Raw genomic sequence first — 20,356 nt, 5'->3', positions numbered from 1 at the left:
ATTAATTGGATTTTGTGGAGTAAACTTAGGTTCAGTGTCCTCATACTCTTTTAATAATGAAAATTAATTATGTATGTAACTAAATATACCACACAAAGAAAAGACTAAATGCAACATTTTGCCTTACCTTTGTTCAGCTGATTTAGAACAATTTTCTGTAGTCTTTAGTTGGCATACAACCATTTTCCTCATGAAATGGTTAATATGAATTTAACACTTATTTTGTGATGCAAATCTTGGGAAGGTTTAAATATTTATCTTCAACCTAATGCTTGAAGTTCATTAGAAAACAGTGCAATTCTTTTCCGGTTCTTAGTTTGCTTTAGGAAAACAGAACAAATCATAATGCCAGTACTGTGCTTAGAAGATACTTATGCTAAGCCTGGCTCTCCTTGTCAGCAATGTTTGGCATGTCATTGCGTGTAGAATGAGGAAATAATTAATACAGTGGTTACCAGAAAGTAGGCACCAACTGATATAACAGCTAGAGCTGATAGTGTGTGTCCCAGGATGTTCCCTTCTGTTTCCTGTGGGTTTCTATACTGGCATCATTTTGTAAGGAAATCAGTCAGGCAATAATGTTAGGGTTGTGCAAAATTTTTTTATAGCATTCTAATAACAGCTGTATAAATAAAGGAAGTTGCTGAAAGGCTTCTTGCCCTTCTCTCAGTTCAAATGTGGAAGGAGGGGATTCTAAAATGAAGGCAAATGGCAAGATGTAGTGAATTCCAGTCTGGAGTTTAGATTAAAGTCTCTCAGGCTTTACTTTAAGCTAGGAATTTTTTGGAATTTTTTCTCTTCAGTAAGAATTGGGCAAAAGTTTGCACTGTGCTAAGCTGGGATAACAGCCCAATTGCTTTAAAGCTTAGTTATTTTTAAGTTTGTGGGGTGCCTTTTTTTAAATGAGGTTTTTAGAAAAAGTATTAATTGACAGTGACTAGTACTAAAACTGAAATTACTGCATTACCCATAGACTGTTAAAGAAGGAGTGCCCATGTGTGCTTCTTCACACTTTTCTGTCCATGTGTCTCAATACTCACCTTGTCTTAAGGAGAAGGAGCACTTAGTTCTTCAGTCCCTGTTCTTCTGCTAAATCCTTAATAGTAGTACCAGGAGCAATTAGTTTTCTGGCAAGTTTATCAACAAGAAGCCCTGAGGGACAGATACTGAGTTACAACTAAAGCAGAAATTAAGTTCACAGGAGCAATCAGTGAAAACAATTCCTGCTGCCTACGATTCTGAGGTGTTGGAATTGTTCAGGATGTTCCTACTGCGCTATTAAGATCAATTCAACATTAAGGAATTAATACGTATGTATATGTGTGTATTTTTAAAAAATGCAACAAGCAAGCAGACAAAAAACAAACGAGCACACACAAAACAAAATAAAAACACACACACAAACCGAAACAACCACCACCACCCCTCCCATCCCCAAACTCTAGACAGAAGAGTAACTCCTTTTTATGTGAAAGGTAGTTATGGCATCTTTATAACGTCTTTATCTAAACTTAGATGTCCTTAGTGTTTTTCTTCAGTCTGGGAAAAGGGTGGATTTTCAAGCATAAATTTGCCATCTCAGCTACCTGTGAGGGCTGTACCTCGTATTCTGTAAAAGTTTAAGGTACAATAAATCCTTTCTGTAAAGCTGTTAGCTATGAATCAATTAAAAGTCTCTATTCCCTTCATGGTTGTGTTAATTATGAAAACATCATTGCCAAAGTAAATATGGATTTAGATTTGCTCAGCTTAATTCTGGTTTAATGCAGCTGGTTTAATGCACTGTGAGTGGTGCTCAGTACTAAATTTGTTCATAGCAAGAACTTTTGTGGGAGGAGGCCAGCAAGCAACTTGTATCTCAGTATATAAATTTATATTTTAATAGCTTACAATTTCTGTACTTCATTACAGTGATTCTGGACGTGGGAGCAGCCTGTTAGACAGAGCTATTGCTGATAGACGACAGCTTAATACAATTACATTACCAGATTTCAGTGATCCTGAAACAGGTAAGAACTGCATTTGAACAATAAAATAGGTAAAATGATCTGGTCGTAGGTACATTTTGCATTAATTTTTTTTTAATGAAAAAATATTTCATTGTTGCCGTATAAATGTAAATAGACATTGTGCAATATGAGTTTTTTTCTTTTTTATTTATGAAATACTTGCTGACCACGTTCTCTGTAAATTAAAATATCTATAGTATGGATCTTGCTGAGCTTAGTGGTATTTTCTTATGTAGGGTTAAAAACAGTATGCTGCGCTAGCCTATTTGCCAAATTCCTATGCTTTTCTGTCCATTTGATGTTTGCACATATTTTCTTTTTAAAAGGTAAATCCGAAAAAATTCAGAAAACTGTTAATCTCAAAAAGCCTGAAGACACCATTGCTAATTAAATCCATTAAAATTTCTAATATATATTAAAAATAATTACATGGATGGGTTGACTTCATATAGACATACCTTGACATTATAAGCAAAATTTATGTATTACAAATAATATATAATGTGATATTTTGATATACATGTCAAAAATTGTGGTGTACAGGTGCACTACATAAAAGCCAAGACTGTTACACATCAGTAAATATTTACTATATGTAGTTTGCCTATTTAAATATAATCAGTTATCACAATGCAAATTGACATGCCTTAAGTCTTATAATCAAAAAGCAGCTGAGCCATGCATTCTGTGAAAATTGCAGAAGGAATTACCATGATAATGCTCATTACACAAACCTTTACAGTATGTTACTTGCATTTTAAATATTGAGAGTTTTCTGTTTCCTGGGTTTTATCTCAAAAGTGTAGCAAACCTTTCCTGGCACCTTGCAGATGTGAATATCTGCTTAATCACAAAGAGCCTATGGGGAAGTTTGCCAGCCTGTGAATTAGGATGCACTGACCCATAAATTAAGATACATTGAGATGTGTAATTGATGTGTTTGTTTAATATCAGAATTGTGCAGTAGAGAACAATCCTATTTAGATATTTAACTTCTGAAACTTAAAGTTGGATCAAACGTTCACTCAATTTCAAAATCATGTAAGTAAATAGAAAGTGTTCTGTGCTTGCTGTAGTGGTAAAAAGTTTTGATTACAAAGATCAGGTCACCTGATTTCAAAGGGTTGCAATCTGAGATGGTCTGAAGTATGCCATAATTAGCTTGCTGTCCCTAATGGGGAATTTTCTGTTGTCTTGTGTTCATATAATTTAAATGTATAGGATAACATTATATCATTCTATAGTGACCATTCTATATTCTAGTCTAGCTTGTTTCATTTTAAGGATGTAAATAGATGTAACAGTTTTAATATACATATATAGATACACATAGATATAATTTAATTATAAAATATAATGATAGATATAATTTAATTAATTAATGGCTTCAAAAATACTTTTTAGAGGGGTGTTGTGGGATTTTTTTTTTTTAATTAGTTGTGGGGTGGTTTTTTTTGTTTTCCCCCATGGGGACACAGAGCTCTTGATCAGAGTGTCCTATTTTGTATCTGCATTGGAAGCATAATGAATTGGTGCTTTTTAAAGACTGCATATTCTTCAGTGCTTTTAAGTAAAGATGAGCCCTTATCCAAAACAGTGAGCTTTTCAAAGAGCTCATCCCAGATTCAAATCTTGCAGCCAATATCTTGATTGGAAAACAGGATCTATACATAAGTTCTGATTTTTCTGGAAGTTCCAATGTCTTTTTTCTGAATCTCAGTTATGTTTTTAAGAGTGTCTCTATAGTCAAGGAGGATAAGATGGGAAATTAAAACTATGGGGTCCTTTTTTGATTCTTTTTCTCATAAATGTAGTTGTGAAGGATGAGTTGCAGGGAGTGTCTTTTTTCTGTTTGTTTCTTTTTGGGGGCTGGGGGGTTGATTGTGTGTTGTTTTGGTTTGTGTTTTTTTTTTTTTTTTTTTTTGCTGTGTTTTGGGTGGTGTTTGTTGGGTTTTTTTGGTTTGTTTTTGGTTTTTTTTTTGTTTATTACTTTTAGCAGAAGAAACCTTGTTGTAATAACAATACTCAAATTTTGGTAAGAACCGGAGCTGCTTAGTCTACTGTGTGTATACAGTAGTATACCTAGAAAAACTCCATACCCAAGTTTTGTCCAAAATTCTTCATCCAGAAGATTATATAAAATTTTTCAAGAAATTAAAAGGTTCCGGTCCTATAAGAATGAAAGAAGTCAGGCTTGTCATGGTGTTTGAAGAAACTCTAAGCAGACTGTCAAAAAAATGTTTCACAAAAGGCAGATGACAGAAACAATAGATGGTTGAGATGTTCAACCTTGATAGTCTGAAAGAGCTCATATGCAAATTCTGTGGATCCACAGTGTGTAGAAATGCAGAAGGAGTTTAACATTTAAAACGAAAAAATAACCAAATGCTAAAATAGGGGTATGCAGAAGGGTATTGTGGAAGATCCTTCTGGGACAGAAATGTTTGCTCCCTTCCTCTTTATACAGTATAATGCTACCATGTGTATGCATTTTTGTGTGTGTATTCACATGAACATTTGGAAATGTGCCCCTTCCTAACTTTGCTTGTCACCTATGGTGATGATCCCCTTTGCTTGTCTAGTCTGAATTCAACCTGAGTACCATGAAATGGGAGCTAAAATTCATATCTGAAGTCTTATGTACTTGCAGTTTGAACTTTAAACTCTTTTCTAGGAAAAAAAAATATATACATCTAGCTGTAATCAGTGTAAACCAGTCTTTTTCTTAGTTGTGTCAATTATGCAGAAGCTGAAATTTGAAAAAAAAAAAAAAATAAAAAAAGTCTTAAAACAGTTTTATATAGAACTTTTACCAGCCCCATAATCAGAAATAAATAAATGATTCAAGTTAAAGTTTGTGTAACCTTTGATGTATTAAACAAGTGTATTGTGGATTTCTTACAAGCTAGACTATTAATTCTAGTGACCTGATCAATAACTGTGGCAAATCTACTTTAAGTTCGCCTTCTGTTTCAGCTGGTTTACCGTGAGTGGCATGCACCCATATTTGTATGTATTGAAGTATGTAAATAGGGAGAGGAAAAAAAAAGACTTGATGAATTAATCACTGAAGTAAAATCTCACAGGGTGGCAGGCACATTTCATATCCAAAGGTAGATATGCGTATGCAGATCGTTGAGACTCAATTAGCTATTTTGGTTAAGGTAAGTTGCGCTCAATCACACATTATTCATTTTGTTGTGTATTGGTTGTAGTCCACTAAGTTTATCATAGTAAGAAATTATAGTAGCTGAGTTTTAGACTTCAGTCGTTATTTCCACTTAACTACATTTTACAAATTTGTGCGTTAGAACATAAAGAAGAAATTTTTTTTTTTATTTTTTTATTTTTATTTTTTTTAAAATCTAGTTTAGTATGGAAGGAGAGTACATTGAGTACATGGTATTTTTTTCTGTTGCTTCCAGTAGAAGTTATATTTATGTAGAAGACATTTCCGTCTTACTGAATGGTGGAATAAATGCTTTCCACTGTCATCCATGAGCCCATTAAACCCTGTTGGATCTTTTTTTCTTTTCTGCCCCCCCTCCCACCCTTATCATTGTCTTTGTTTCGCTTTGTAGCCTCTGATACTTCCTCATCTTCTCTCTCAAGAACAGAGTCTCCTCTACAACTGTTTGTATCTTCTCATCTTCCTCATCCCAAACCAGATACCTTTGTCTGGCCCCATGCAGCCTCTCCATACTGTGACCAAGTTCCTGAGCCCTGTACACCTTCTCGCTGTAAATTGGCTTTCTATTCCGGATGGGCGTGCTAGTTTGTGCTGTATTTGTCTGATAATCTTCATAACTGATAAACCGTGTTTAAACAGTTTAAGTTTCAACAGTGTCAATGAAATCTGGCCTCTCAGGTGCTCTTCATTAAATACTGAATGGGTTTTAAGAGTTTCATCAGAATAGACTGTTTTATTGATCCCAGAAGAGGTAAAGATACAGACATATTTAATACTGTATTGTCATGACTGTTGCAGAAAATGACTGATGTTTAGTAAAAGAGGCTATTGGCCTCTTTGCAGCATTTACTGCTGTAAATTATTTCCCTTACTGGCATATTTTCCTAACAAGACTGTACTTTCCACAGAATTTCCTTCTTATCTGTACAGTTTTTAGCAACTTAATTTCAGAAAGCCTTTAGCTAATTGCATCCAAAACCTTCCCTGCAAATGCACATGAAGGAAAAAATTGCCTAAATATCAGTGATTATTCTCACATTGCAGGTAGGGCATATTGTAATGATTCAGAGGTATTAGAGCATCATGCTGTTTCAAGTTAAGAGCCATTCTGCTCATTGAAATGACACCAATTTAAACGTGTTGTAAAGTTGATCCACATATTGCTTGAATATAAACTGTACTATAATGCTACCAGAGTAGTTGAGGTGACAGGGTGAAATCAACATAGTTTTCCAGCCATTTCTTTTTAACTCCTTTTCATTTCTGTTAAGTTGTCCTTTACTCATAGCTTTATGCATAGCACTGTTTTTGTCACTGCATTTACTATAATCCAATCTTAAGAAATTAATTTTTTACACCTAGTCTTTAACCAATATCATGTCAAAGATATTAATTCCTAATAAAATGTAGAAAATAAATCTTTGAGTATTTAGCAAAATTCACTGATTAAAATAGCTGACCTAAGACTGGAGTTTTGAAGACACTAGCTCATATGTAAGCCTCTAACTGAAGATTAAGGAAAGTGCTTCCTTTAGACTCCAGGAAATCTGCTGTCCAACAGAAGTTTAACTGGTTGAAGTCTGACTTTTTTCTGGAAGCATTTGAATAGCTCATTCACTGCTATTATAGGTTTGAGCATTGCTGAGTTGAACTTGCTCAGACCTACTCACAATCTAAGTTAGCATTAAATTACTTGTTCTTTGCAGAACTACGAGTTAATATGAACTCACTCAAGAATGAAAGCAAACTGAAAAAATGCAGAAGCCCAAGCATGGATTCCATTATGTAAAGCCCAGGTTGTCCATTTCTAAACTGCTATATCCTCAGGGAAAGAAGTTCTACCATATGCATGAGAAGTAGCGGATCCATGAAAAAACCCAGATATTGGAGTTCTTTGTATGGTATCAATAATTAATGAAAGTTAAAGCTCTCTGAGTAAGTAGAGGTTTGCCTAGATGCTTCTGACATGTTAGTACAGTTACCATGGCTGAAAATCTTATGTCCTGTATCTTGCTCAGTTCATATTTTTCTACTGAAAGTAGCAGAAGGCTTTTTCTATTATTGACTTGAATTCCAATTTCAGTTGAACAGTAACATCATTTTAAAGTTGTAGCAAAGGATCTAAGAAAATATTTGTTGTAAACAGTAATCTTCTTTTTTTTTTTTTTTTTTTTTAATCTTTTGAAACCCTGTGAACCTGATTTACAGTTGGAAGATTATCAGAAACCCTCTAGCTTTCTCGGAGTTCTTGGTTTATATATACATATGTGTATATATATATATATATGTATTTTTTTTTTCTCCTTCTTACTTTGGAATTTAATTTGTGGTTTGATCTGTTCAAAGGCAATCCATCAGATGCTTACTTTCATGGGTATTACTCCCTTTTTTCAGTTTGTAAGTAGTATTGACTGTGTAGTTGTATTAATTTCTTAAGGACTTAAATCACCTTTTCCTTTACCACAAAACGTACGTGTTTTGTCCATCCACAGTGGAATTTTGATAGTGTGTAAAGCAAGGCTGATGCTCTTTGCCCATTCAGTCACCCCGAGGGCTGTAACCTTACGAGATCTGAATGCACTCAACTAATGCTTGCATTTAATAATTAAAGAGGCAGTATTCCTTTCTAGAGGACTGCAAATAAAGATATATTAGGAAGGTCTTGTATACCATAATGGCCAGCTGCCACTTGGTTGTATTAGAGAAGATTTTATGCCACTGCTCTTCCTAAGGACCATGTTGGTCCAGAACACAACATTGCAAATGGTGTCATGAGTCATAATAAACTACTGCTTTCTCTCGTGGTTCGAATTTTGCTTCTAGAATACATCTCTTAAGAGTACACTTTAACATAATGCAATGATGAAAACAAGCTAAATAAGAGAGAATGAAGAATATAGATCAGTACAAATAACTACTGCTTTAACCAGGATGTGAAATAACATTTTTTTCTTTAACCAGTTACATTATAATGCTGTGCATTTAGCCTTGAACAGCAAAATTTTTTTCATTGATTACTTTTTCATAGATTTTTATGAGGTAGTACAGGAAACCAGTTTGGAGAAAAGAAAGAAGGTGTGTAAAACAGTGTGTTTGACAGTGACTAAGCATGAAAAAACCTTTTACGAAGAACTGAGAGGATGCTCTATGAATGATGCTGCCCATACCTGACTGCTAATATCTCCATGCATAACTTTGTACCAAAAGATAACCTAGCTTTGTAATTCATGAAAGGTGTCTCAGACAATTAATTTTATAGGGAAAATTGTTAATTTTCACTAAACCAGATGATCTGTGTTATGAAATTCATCACTGCAGTGATAAGTTAGTCCTGCAGAAGGTACTGCCTCTTTGTTTCACACGATCGCTTTTTTTTAGCAGAGTTTTCTGTATGTCACACCACCAGTGTTCTAACTGCCAGCATTGTGTGCATGCGAAGTTGAAAGCCTCTCTTCTCCTGCATGAGCATTGCTGTTAAAGCATTTTTTGCCTCATGTAAATGTTGAAATATTGAAAACGTGATGAATGTAAAACTGTTTAATAATATTCTCTTTTATGGTATAAAAAGAAATCCTGTTATAGTTAGTTTTGTTAGTTGATTTGAACATGTTTCTTGAAGGAAGATAGCCCATTCTTTTACTCATTTTCTGAAGAAAAATCTCTCTTTCCCCAAGCCTGCATGCCAACTAAGTGCTGATAGATTCCATGTCTTAGTTCATGTCCATTGGGCTATGCTGTGAATAATTTGTTGAAAAATGACTAAGGAAAGAACTGAAGAAGTCATAATATGTTTTTTTTTTACATAGGGTGACTTAAAAATGGTATTTAAAAGATGGGGTTTGTGTAGACTCTCCTGTAATATTTATCTGAAGAAAAGTCTGGAGAGAATAAATAGAACACCTTGTTCACAGAAGTTGAACTGCAGGTGTGACATGGAAAAGAAAGGTTTCTGCTTAACTTCTTGGGTTAAATTGTGTTTTACAAGGCAGTTGGTAGGTTTTCTATTTGAGATTGAATTGAAACATGGATATAACCATGGTTGTTCCAGATACTACGTTAGTATGATGATTAGGAACTCTGTAAATTCTAGACAAGTGTCATTACAGGAAACATAGTGGGAGGTTATACCGCTTTGATTTGGAAACTTTTTGTTATGACTAAGACCATCTGTCACACTTTGCAGTGTGCAATGAGATTGTGATTCCAGATGTTAAATAATAAGTAATTTAAGTAGTGAATTCTAGATCTTACAAAGACAGCCCCTGTTTTGCACTTGGCCTTTTTAGTATAAACAAGCTTCAGAACAAAACTAAACAGATGAAAGTGAGTAGCCAGGATCCATTTTGATGATATATTACTTTTCCAGACCTCACGCTTTTATATTTCAAAATACACAGTCTTTGCTGCTTGTGGTATTTTGAGGGAATTTTTTCTCGATTCTTAAGCGTCATGCTGTAACAGCAGATCTAAAAGTTGTTTAGGAGGAGCAGGGATATTTGTGTGTGCAAAAGATACGGTAAAATTTTAAACCAGAAATTACTACTGCTCTCTCTGAGCATTTGAAGGCAGCTACAACTGGTGAACTGTAACACTGAGAGTAAGGATATGTTTGTGTTTGGCTGAAGGTACTGAAGACAGACCAAAGAAAAAAAGACACAGATAAGGCTGGGAAGAGAGAGCAGAGCTTGTGACAAAGCCACCAAACAAGCAACTGGCTACATAGGACCTGTGAGGCCTCGGGCAGACTTTAAGATCCCCTCTCTACCCTCCGTTTCCCACAAACAACTATGCGTATTTACCAGTTGTAGTTGAAATTACTATACGTTTTAGAATTGTAACATGACTATAAAGATCTGAATCTCAGGACCCCTGGGTTAGAACAAGGAACAAATAGTTCGGCTAAGTTAGTCAATTCTGGTAAGGAAAGGGCTGGATAAAATCTGGAAGAACGTCAGTCAGGAAGAACTTTTCAGTACATAGGATCTTCAAATGGTCTTTAAATGATTTTTAGTTGTCTGCAAGCTTACTGGTTTTTAACAGAAGGAACCACAAATTAGTCAGATGACATTAATTGTTGCATACTAAAGAAACATTTAGGGGTTGATAGGTTAGAGCTCTCAGCATGAATGCAGTCTACCTGAAAGATGCCTGATTGGGCAGTGCCAAAAGACTACTGTTGTTTATAAACCAGGAAAAAAAAAAAAAAAAAAAGACGAAAGTGTGATGAAGGATACAGTGGCTGTATTGATTAGATATGCAAGTGTGCACTAAAGGTCATCCCTCCTCCTTTTGGAAACTGTATAGCCCTCTGTGCTTGGTAGCTCTCTTAATAGCCACTGCAAGGAGGGTTTTTAAAGGAATAAAACCAAGCAAAAAAGCCCAATTATCAATGCACTTGTGCTGTTTCGCAGCACGTTAAGTTCTCTACATTTTAAATAAGACTGAAGCATGAAGGATTTCCAAGGCTGAGAGTTCCAAACAGCCCTGCAGAAGATGACACTGGCTTTCTTTGTGTGCCGCTTAACATTGATCTTTGAACTTAAACCCCAAGAGTCCGTTATTTGGGATGTTGTTTAGAGGCAGGTTCAGTTGATTATGTTGAATAATCTGCAGTCTGCTGAGTTTCTAACACAGTTATTTGGTCCACGTTGAGTTTTAGATTGTTAATATTCATGATTTAGAATATATTTTAATATTAGCTGTATAGGAGGTAACTGTTTTCTAGTAGTTTAATTGAAGTAAGGATACTCGAAGACTATTACTTTGCTACTTTGCATATGTGTGTGTTTTCTTCAGTGGACTAATTGCTGCAATATGTTAAGGGATACCTTTTTCTTAAACTAGAAATATAACCGATTTGAAGAATAACATTTTGAAAAAGTTTTTCAAAACTTTTGAAAATTTTTTCTGCCTCTCAGAATAAAGTCCACGATAGGAGTTAATTACTACAGGAATTTACTAAGAATCCACTCTGTTTTAACTGTAATGCAGGTGGCACTGTAGTTGCATTTATACAGTTCTAAAATCCCATTCAGCCCTTTGAAGGCAACTGTGAGGCTGATGTGGCCCCTGGTGTAAATGAGTTTGTCACCCCTGCTCTACAGGATTTAATACTTTCTTTTGAGGTACCTGCCGTTGTTGACCGTGACAGATATACTGATGGGTTTACAAGACTTATCATCTGATCCAGTATGGAATATTGTATATTATTCAGGCCTAGTTAGTCTGTGATTTTGTAATTCGTAATTATGAAATAACTAGAGAGATGTTGAAGCTTAGATGACAAGAAGGAGTGTAGCTTGAAACATTCATGGTCTTGACTTGGGAGGGGGAAATGTTCTTCATGCAAGGGACTTGTATGGCACAAGGCATTTTAACTCAGCCTTCTTGATTAGCTAAGGTTTACATTCAGTGCAGTTTAATTGTGTATTTGTGATGGGGTATGTTGTGATCAGCCTGTATATGTTAGTTCTCCTTTTTGTACTGTTGCTAGCCTTAAAATAGTCCTCTAATTGCACTCTATGGAAAGACATAGCAATTACTAACATCAAAGTGCATGCAGCAGCCTGAAGATTACACTGTATGATACCATCACAAATGGTTTTTTTGGATTGTACATTGTCAGAAAAGAGGTGTTGAGTTTAATAGAGAGTATTCATAGTAGCAAGCTAAAAATGTGTCAGGTATAGTTTCCAGCGTTCAGTGTGGTTTTTATATAGTCTTTCAGAACAGTATAAAAGCTTTCATAACACGGAAAATTACCTGACATTTCAAAAAATTTCTTCAAGTTTGTACGTGTAAATTCAGTCTAGAGGAGTTTGGGCCAAAACCTCTCAGGAAAAGGGTTATGATTACATGTTTTATGCAATGTTTGTGGCCTTCATTCTTTCTGTGATGGTAATGTTTTATATTACTTCTACAGGTTCAGTCCATGCCACATCAATAGCAGCTTCCAGAGTGGAGCAAGCACTGTCTGAGGTTGCTTCATCTCTGCAAAGCAGTGCCCCAAAACAAGGTCCCCTGCACCCTTGGATGACTCTGGCTCAAATATGGCTACATGCAGGTACCGTGAAAGTGAAATTCTTTCTTATGCTTTCACCTTTCTTGCTAATCTAAGGGCTTGCAAAAATCTGTTGGTTTCATTCAGAATCTATTATCACTCATCAGATCTAATTTTTTCGGGGGTGTGTTTGGCACTGAAGCAAGTCAAGAAATAAAAAGTATTTGAGTCACAGACGTGTAAGATGTTTTATGTAAGATAAGGCAGTAGTTTTATAATGTAGCTGCTATCAGTGGAGTCGTATGTTCTGTAGAATAAAGGCAACACTCCCTTATCCATGAAGTACCTCAAACTATTTGCAAGTTTAGATGCCCTAATTCCATTAGTTGGAAAAAAAATATTTGTGAAATTAAAAAAGAGTTCTTGCAACTATAAAATCTTTATCATTGAAAATGAATAATTCTGCATATGTGGGAAAAAAGGGTAACAGCACTGTTGAACAACCTGTCCCTTGCAACTGTGATAATGAGCTCTCATTCAGTTCTCTTCCTTCTAAATTCATTAATGTAAAACACCCAGAATTGTTTTCCTAAATGTACAGTCATCTTGAGTGGGTTTAATATTGTTCTGCTGCTTCAAGCCTCAAGCTAAATGGAATTTCACAAGTAGCTGTTATACAAAATTTCAACCAGAAAATGACAATGCAGTGTATTTTTACACACTTGAAAATGTATACCTTGCAATTGTTTTCATTTCTTCAGGAAGGTGTAATTTAGGAATCAGTCAGCAATTGTTCTGCTTTTGCCTGCTCTCAGACTTGAACATTTTTCAGTCACATAATTTTTTTTCTTAATATTTACATTTAACAAAACAGTGTTGTATTTCTTAGTGTTTTAATTTTCCTATTTTGCATTAACAGTTTTATTTTGTGCAAGTCATTACTGGGCAGTGGCTTCCATTTATTAATTAACGTTTTAGAGAAAAAGCCTAGAAGACTGGAAAGAGCAATGATAATGATTAATACTGGTGATCTCATGTGGGGGCAGAAGGGCTTCTCAAAAGCAACACAGATTAGAACAATGCAAAGTCCACCATGGCCCAGAGTAGTCACCTGCCCTGTGTCATGGGTGGCATCATTGATTTTAAATATTTATAATCTATCACAGATGGCCATCTACAATACCTCTTAGCATCCAATTTTTCTTGGTCATGTCCTGTTGCTGCTTATCAAGTCCATGGAAGTGACTGCTACTGTTTTGCCCACAAAGGAGGGGTCTGGACAACTCTTTGCTGATTCCATTTTAGTTCACAGCATAGTCAGGTTTGCATCCATGTTGCTGGTCTGCTGCACACTCTGCATTCCACTCTTAGAAATATCTATTTTGGCAACTGTGGTCTGTAGGTCGTGTTACCAGCAGGAGGAAGCTTAGGTGGGAAGTAGGAGAGAGTTGGAGGATGAACTAAAGTGTTAAATATCCAAGAGAAGGACACAACAAAGTATGATCTCACTCTATATGGGTAGGAATGAAGGAAAAAACAAGATGGAAAAGAGCTTCTGTCTGCCATCAGAGAGGGTACTGCAACCAGAAGTCTGCTTCCTCTCCACTTTGGGATGATCCTGTTCTCGATACTTCAGGCTGGTGATTTGTGCTGCGTTTAAGGGTGTTTAGGTATCCTGCTATTCAGCTACTTGTCTTGCCACAGTAAATGCCCTGAACCTTGAGAAAGGCTCTTCACTGTAGGAACATTCAGAATAAAGTTTTCTCACAGAAGCACAACACAAAGCAGATATTCTGGAAAGTATCTCCTTCAGTAGATATGGGTTACTTGCATCAAAAACAGTGATAAAATTACTTAACGCCTTACTTACAGCACGTGTTCTTTAAATAGAAGTGAAGATTTACCACTGGGAAATTGCTTCCTTTTAAGACTCATGTCACATTTAACTGTTTGACTTGCTGTATAGTTGTACAGTGTTTTACTTCTTAGTGTGTGTGGGGGGGAAATCTTTAACAAGCTTTAAATTTTAAAATACAAAAATTGAGAATTATTCTTCATGTTAAATTACAGAAACATAGAAAAGTTAAATAAAGAAGTTCTAGTACATGCAAAACTTAGTGGAATATATTTACCCAAAGTAATAAATATGATGTGAAAAAGAGAGAAAACTATTGTTCTTATGGGTATACAGTGTCATTACAGCTGTGCAAATGAGCATGGCATTCAGTCAAAAGATTGTACACACAGTAACTGGCTTTTAATTTTTCATCTTGTGTTTATTAATGGTCTGTTTCAGCATTTCTTTTCTGGGCATACAGTGCAAAGGTGGAAAATCAGGCTTATTTTAAATGGGACACAAAATTACTTTTGCAATTAGGATGTTCTCTAGTAACTCACTATTAAAAAACAGACGTGTCACTAAATGATCAATGGTTATCATGGTCCTTTGAGAAATGTGTCAAGATGGAACTCAGTGTTGCTATGCAGCTTGATTGGAAAATATGTTGATTTCTCAAAATGCAAGCATAGGAGGGGTTTGATCCAGAAGACATTCTAGGTTCTGCCCCGGTGAGACCACATCTGGCATATTGTGTCCAGTTCTGGGCCCCTCAGTTCCAGAAGGACAGGGAACTGCTGGAGAGAGTCCAGCGCAGGGCAACAAAAATGATGGAGTGGAGCATCTCCCGTGTGAGGAAAGGCTGAGGGAGCTGGGGCTCTTTAGCTTGAAGGAGACTGAGGGGTGACCTCATTAATGTTTACAAATATATAAAGGGTGAGTGTCAGGAGGATGGAGCCAGGCTCTTCTCGGTGACAACCAATGATAGGACAAGGGGCAATGTATACAAACTGGAACACAGGAGGTTCCGCTTAAATATGAGAAGAAACTTCTTCTCAGTGAGGGTAACAGAGCACTGGAACAGGCTGCCCAGGGGGGTTGTGGAGTCTCCTTCCCTGGAGACATTCAAAACCCGCCTGGACACATTCCCGTGTAACCTCATCTGGGTGTTCTTGCTCCAGTAGGGGGATTGGACTGGATGATCTTTCGAGGTCCCTTCCAATCCCTAACGTTCTGTGATTCTCTAGGGGGACACATCAGACTGGGCACCTGGTTTCTCTTCAAACTACTGCTTCTCTGTGAGATTTTCTTATAGAGTATGCTGGCACTTTTCAGTTTTCCACCACTGATTTATTTGAATTTGCCATGTTGGTTTCTACCATTTTTATTCAGTTTGAAGTCAATATCTCAGATTAATAGATCTCCTTCAGTTTCGGAAATTTCTTGAATAAATTTTCATGCTTAACACCTAGCTACAAGTTTAATGTTCTGTTCATTCTACCATAGCTTTTCAGAAAACCCACTATATGTCTTCTGTTGGGGTGTCATAACTTCTGCTAGAGAAAATGAGAAGTTATTTTTAAAATAACTCTGTAATAACTTTAAACATAAATGAAATATTTCATGTAAATTTAATACTTTTAGGAAGATCTGTTAACCACTGTCAAGTTTTTGTGCTGCAGTTAGCAAGCAGGACAGCAAGATTTAGTATCCCTTCAAGTAACATAAGACTAATTTGATTAGGAGCATTGCAGACTCCGTTGGTTAGTGTTAAAAGCCATTGCTGCCATACTTGTTTCCCTTCAAGAAATACAGAATTTCAACTGCAGCCTGTTAAATTAGCCAGTCTCTGCTTATTTTTTAGTCTACAATTATTGTGTTAGCAGATTATTCTTCTACTTAAGTAATTTTTAGTTTCTGCATATGATTTGCTAATAATTATAGCTTAATAACTTTTACAGTCTGTGTCAATTATATTTTTCCTCAGTCTTTTCACTGAACAAGTTGGGAGTGAGTACTTAAAACTATGTTTCAAGTCTCATGATGCTGGAGAAGAGACAATAAAACCAGGAAAGTTCAAATGGTTAGCATTTAAATAATGTAGTGTATTTTGTACTCACTAAAATCTTGTTTCTCACTTAGTAATATTGACCATGTAGCTTTTAGAAAAGCACTCAAGAATGAAGTACCCAGAGCTTTTCCTTTTTTTTTTTTAAACTCTGGGTACAGTTCACATTTTATGCTGTGTGTCCAGCTCTCAGATTATGGCTACAGTTTGTTCTTTGAATTTTACCAGCAGTTAGTAACAGTAAAACCCTAGGAAAAAATAATTTCTTCCAAATTTAGATTTTTCTTTCAAAATTGTATCCCTTTGGTATCTTCCAGGTTTGCTATTCATTAGTCATACAGTTCCATCTCTCACTACGTGAGGTGGTTCTTAGGGTTAGAGGGGAAAAAAGAAGTGTTGCTGGATCCGCAATTTCATGTGTTAGTTCATTATGTGGACGGGATATTTTTCAGTCAAAAAGCATTTTATTAATTTCTTATTCCATACATCCACATGGACATACTAAGTTAAGTAGAATGTGCTCTGTGAAATCACTGAATCAACTGAGGAGCAAAATAATGCTCTTGTGGAAATTTCTGTTTTCTCGTCAGTAGGGTAAGGTCTCAGGGGAAGAAAATAACTTATTCCAGCAACCCTACGAAAATTGGTTAAAAAAAAATGGAAGATGAGTAGGACATTTAAACTGTACTTACTCACCAACTGCTACCGAAAGTCCAGTTTTTGTTAGCCATTGTTATAAATTAATTTTGATGGAAATACGTATGATTATTCATAGCAGGTATCACCTGTAAGTTAAGGTTTATACAGTCTGCTGTACTGAAGTTGACTAGTTGGGCTTACCAGTGCCTGTTTGGTGCAATTATTTCAGAAGAAATCTTCTCTAAAGGCACTCAGTCGTCAGTCCCATCCAGCATTTTAGGCATAACCCCAAATCCACTACAGTAGTGTGAGATCATCGTCTGAGAGCCTTCCAACCAGGATGGGTGGCCTGTATGGTGTGGTGAGAAGTGTGTCTTGAACAGACATAGTTCCCTTTGCTGGTTTGATGGAGCATTTTGATTGAAACCTTAGTCTATAAGACTCTTGTACAAGGTGATACAATAGAATGCACTTTAAGTACTTTGAGGCTCAATTTTTCTAGGGTCTGTAGCAAAGTAAAAGAAATAGATAACCCAACCCAGAACCTTTAATATATTTTTCTTGCATTTAGTATCTCTTTGTTCCTCTCTTCTCCCGTTCCTTCAGCCAGAGATTAGGATAATGCAGCAGGATAGCAAAATAGCTGTGTTGAGGAGTGTCATGAGAGATACTGAAGGCAAATACTACTTCTGTTGTTAGTTGTTAATCACTTACTGAATGAACTTCTTTTTCTTGTATTTTCAGTCTGATTTAGATAAGTGCATGTCAGGCTACTCAACTGCTTTCATCAGGAATGATTCATGTTAAAAATAGCCTTTTTTAAAAAGTACAGAGTTAAGTGTTCTTAGTTTCTGAAGGATATCAGGTAAAATGCTTGGAAATACAAATAAATTTTGTCAAATCAGAATGATGATTAAGCATTTTGCATCTTCTGATACCTTAACTAGGAAACTTTTCATATCAAATAACATTATATTTCTTTCTAAATGCTCTGAAGTAGGAAACTTATAACGAAGCTTGTTATTTAGTGATTGGTAGCTGGAGCAATTGCTGCTGCTTCTTCCTTAATGGCTGACATGTAAAATTCAGGAAACCCCATAATCAGTTGTATTCTCTTACCCCCTGTGAGAATCTCTGTGTGCTGTTTTGTGCTGGGTTTTCTGTTCTTAAATAGTACTGGAATACTGGCATGCTCACATCTTAAAAATAAAACTAAAATGAAAAAATCCCAGACTTCAGTTAAAAATAACAAAGAGTTTTCTGGTGTTTAGAACAGCTATTTAGAGGTTCAAACTTCTATTACATTTAGAAAAGCATCTTTCCTAAAAGAGTAACTAATTTTAAATAATTGATGGAATCATTTCTTTTAAGCTGCAAATTTTTTAAGGAAATTAGACTTTGCTTAGGATGAAACTATTTGCAAATGCAGCACATGTGCCAACATCTCTTCATGGTATGCTGAAGCAAGAATCATTCGTTGCTCCTCACATTCCTTCCACAGCTGAGGTCTACATAGGCATTGGGAAACCTGCTGAGGCCACCGCCTGTACCCAGGAAGCAGCAAACCTCTTCCCCATGTCACACTACGTTCTCTACATGAGAGGGCAAGTGGCTGAACTTCGTGGAAATATCGATGAAGCCAAACGCTGGTATGAAGAGGCCTTATCTATTAGTCCTACCCATGTGAAAAGCATGCAGAGGCTGGTAAGTCTTGAGTCCATGTTCATGAGTACTTTCAGCTCAACTTACGATATTGTATTGTGAAATCTGAACTTGATATGGGTAACCCATAGCGTATGGCTTTTGGATCTGGGTTCTTACTAGCAAAATAGCTTTGGAAACAGTCTTTTCTGGTTTTTTATTCTCTCTTCTGTGTGTGTTGGGACATAAAGGCTATCTGCAGGCAGTAGGATTCTTTCTGTCCTAATAGGGCTCGCAGAAAAATAAGTCATTTGAATCTGCCTAATATTTAGTGCTTTTGGGAAAGAAAAGTGTCTCGTGGTCAGAGAAAAGTTGCACACTGTAGTGTAGAGGAAAGAGCAGTCATTCTGCTATCCAGTTCCAAACCACAAGTTGAATTCTACACACTGGTTACTTTCATGCTATGTGATTTCTTGGATTTTTCAAAGTCTTGCCTTCAAAGAAATGTATAGCTCTAAATGTTTCCCCAGCTTAAATGCGTCGGTTTGTTTATATACTTCATATATACATGCATGTATATATTCTGTGCTTACTATGTTAGGAAAACTATTTTTAATGCAGTTTTCTTGCAGGTAGAGCGGAGTAGAACAGCTGCAATCAGCTTCTTGCCCAATCTTCTTGTTCACAAGTAGAAGCTAGTTTCTGCTTAGGTGCTTATGAATTATTCAGAGAAATTGCTCGTACATCCCTGAAGGGGACATATGAGACAAAAGATCAGATAGGAAGGCAGCACAGGGAAAGTTTTTTGTTTCACCTTTTCAGCATTTCAAGATATTTGAGCCTACTGACAAATGCCAAAAGGTTCCGTTTTCCGAAGAAGCAGGCAGTCGACCTAAAGCAGTGCAGCTCAGTGAAAATGAAAGCTCATGTTTTTGTGGGTATCTTTTTGTCCAGCCTCTGAATCCACCTTTGAATAAATAGTCTGTAAACGCAGAATGCCCTTCAGAATGTCTGAGAAATTACCTGCCTTAAGAGGCACGTGAGATGAAAAATACTGTGCTTCCAATCCGGGTTCCCTTTTTATGAGCTTTTCAGTTTGAGTGCAAGCTGGAGGAAAACTATTCATTTCATTGGATTGGCCAGTCCTTTTTAAGCATTCTTATAATTAAGAATTTTGGTTTTAAAAACTTTTTCTGTTATTCTAGATCATTTCTCTACTAAAATGTTTTGAATAGACGCTGAGAGATTTATGCTACATAAATACAAAAATTAAAGATGTATGCTATAAAAATACTTGTCTATGTAATTGCACGTGGGGGAAAAGTACAGAATCGTGTCCTCCTTATCTTTTGACTATTGCAAAAAGTATTTTGAGGAGGAAGTTTGCAGTGTTTACTCTTGTCCATGTGTATAGATGAATATCTGTATGTCTCAACACTTTGTGTGTATTTGCCTAGTTATTATAAAGAGATATGATCTCAGTGACAAGGGAGCTATAGCAACAGCACTGTGGAGTTACCAACCTCTATAACAATAGCTGAAACAGTAACTTGCAATACTTGTATTCACAACTCTAAACTAACAATCAGTTTATGAACCAGAGTTCTGTGAAAAAGTACCTTATTTTCTGTGATTAATGTGATATTTAAAAATTATTTGATATAACTTACTAATGAAGCTTAGAAATCAATATAAAATGCTGCTGTTGCAACCTAAGTTACCTTAGAGCTCAGATTTATTTAGTAAGCTTTGGTAAATTTCTTTTTTTGGTCAAATACCAAGTATAGATTGTAACAACTTTAGGTATAAAATGCAACAAAAAGGAAAAAAGGTTGAAGGATGGCACAAGTTCCAGCATGTAACATATGTATCCAGCCCTGCCTCTCCAAGTAAAATAACTTGAAGCAGTTGAACTTGATATCAGTTTTGAAAGATTTTTTTTCTTTTAATAAAGATTTTAGAATGACTGATA

The 20,356-nt window shown here is 35.9% G+C and overlaps 1 protein-coding gene across 4 annotated transcripts in view; it reads left to right on the top strand.

Annotated features, from left to right (window-relative positions):
- TTC7B (tetratricopeptide repeat domain 7B) overlaps nt 1-20,356 on the top strand; it is a 145,473-nt gene that overhangs the window by 94,973 nt on the left and 30,144 nt on the right. For 2 of the 4 annotated variants that reach the window (XM_065839842.2, XM_071809554.1), the window contains 5 exons: nt 1,912-2,009; nt 5,591-5,749; nt 7,546-7,596; nt 12,122-12,262; nt 18,245-18,447. In XM_065839842.2, the coding sequence (XP_065695914.1) occupies nt 1,912-2,009; nt 5,591-5,749; nt 7,546-7,596; nt 12,122-12,262; nt 18,245-18,447 (652 nt within the window). The remainder of the gene's footprint in view (nt 1-1,911; nt 2,010-5,590; nt 5,750-7,545; nt 7,597-12,121; nt 12,263-18,244; nt 18,448-20,356) is intronic. The other 2 variants (XM_071809553.1, XM_065839840.2) reach the window with 2 other exon arrangements.

The sequence above is a fragment of the Patagioenas fasciata genome, chromosome 5 (assembly GCF_037038585.1).
Source record: "Patagioenas fasciata isolate bPatFas1 chromosome 5, bPatFas1.hap1, whole genome shotgun sequence".
NCBI lineage: Eukaryota > Metazoa > Chordata > Aves > Columbiformes > Columbidae > Patagioenas > Patagioenas fasciata.
This window is presented reverse-complemented; position numbering and strand designations above follow the sequence as displayed.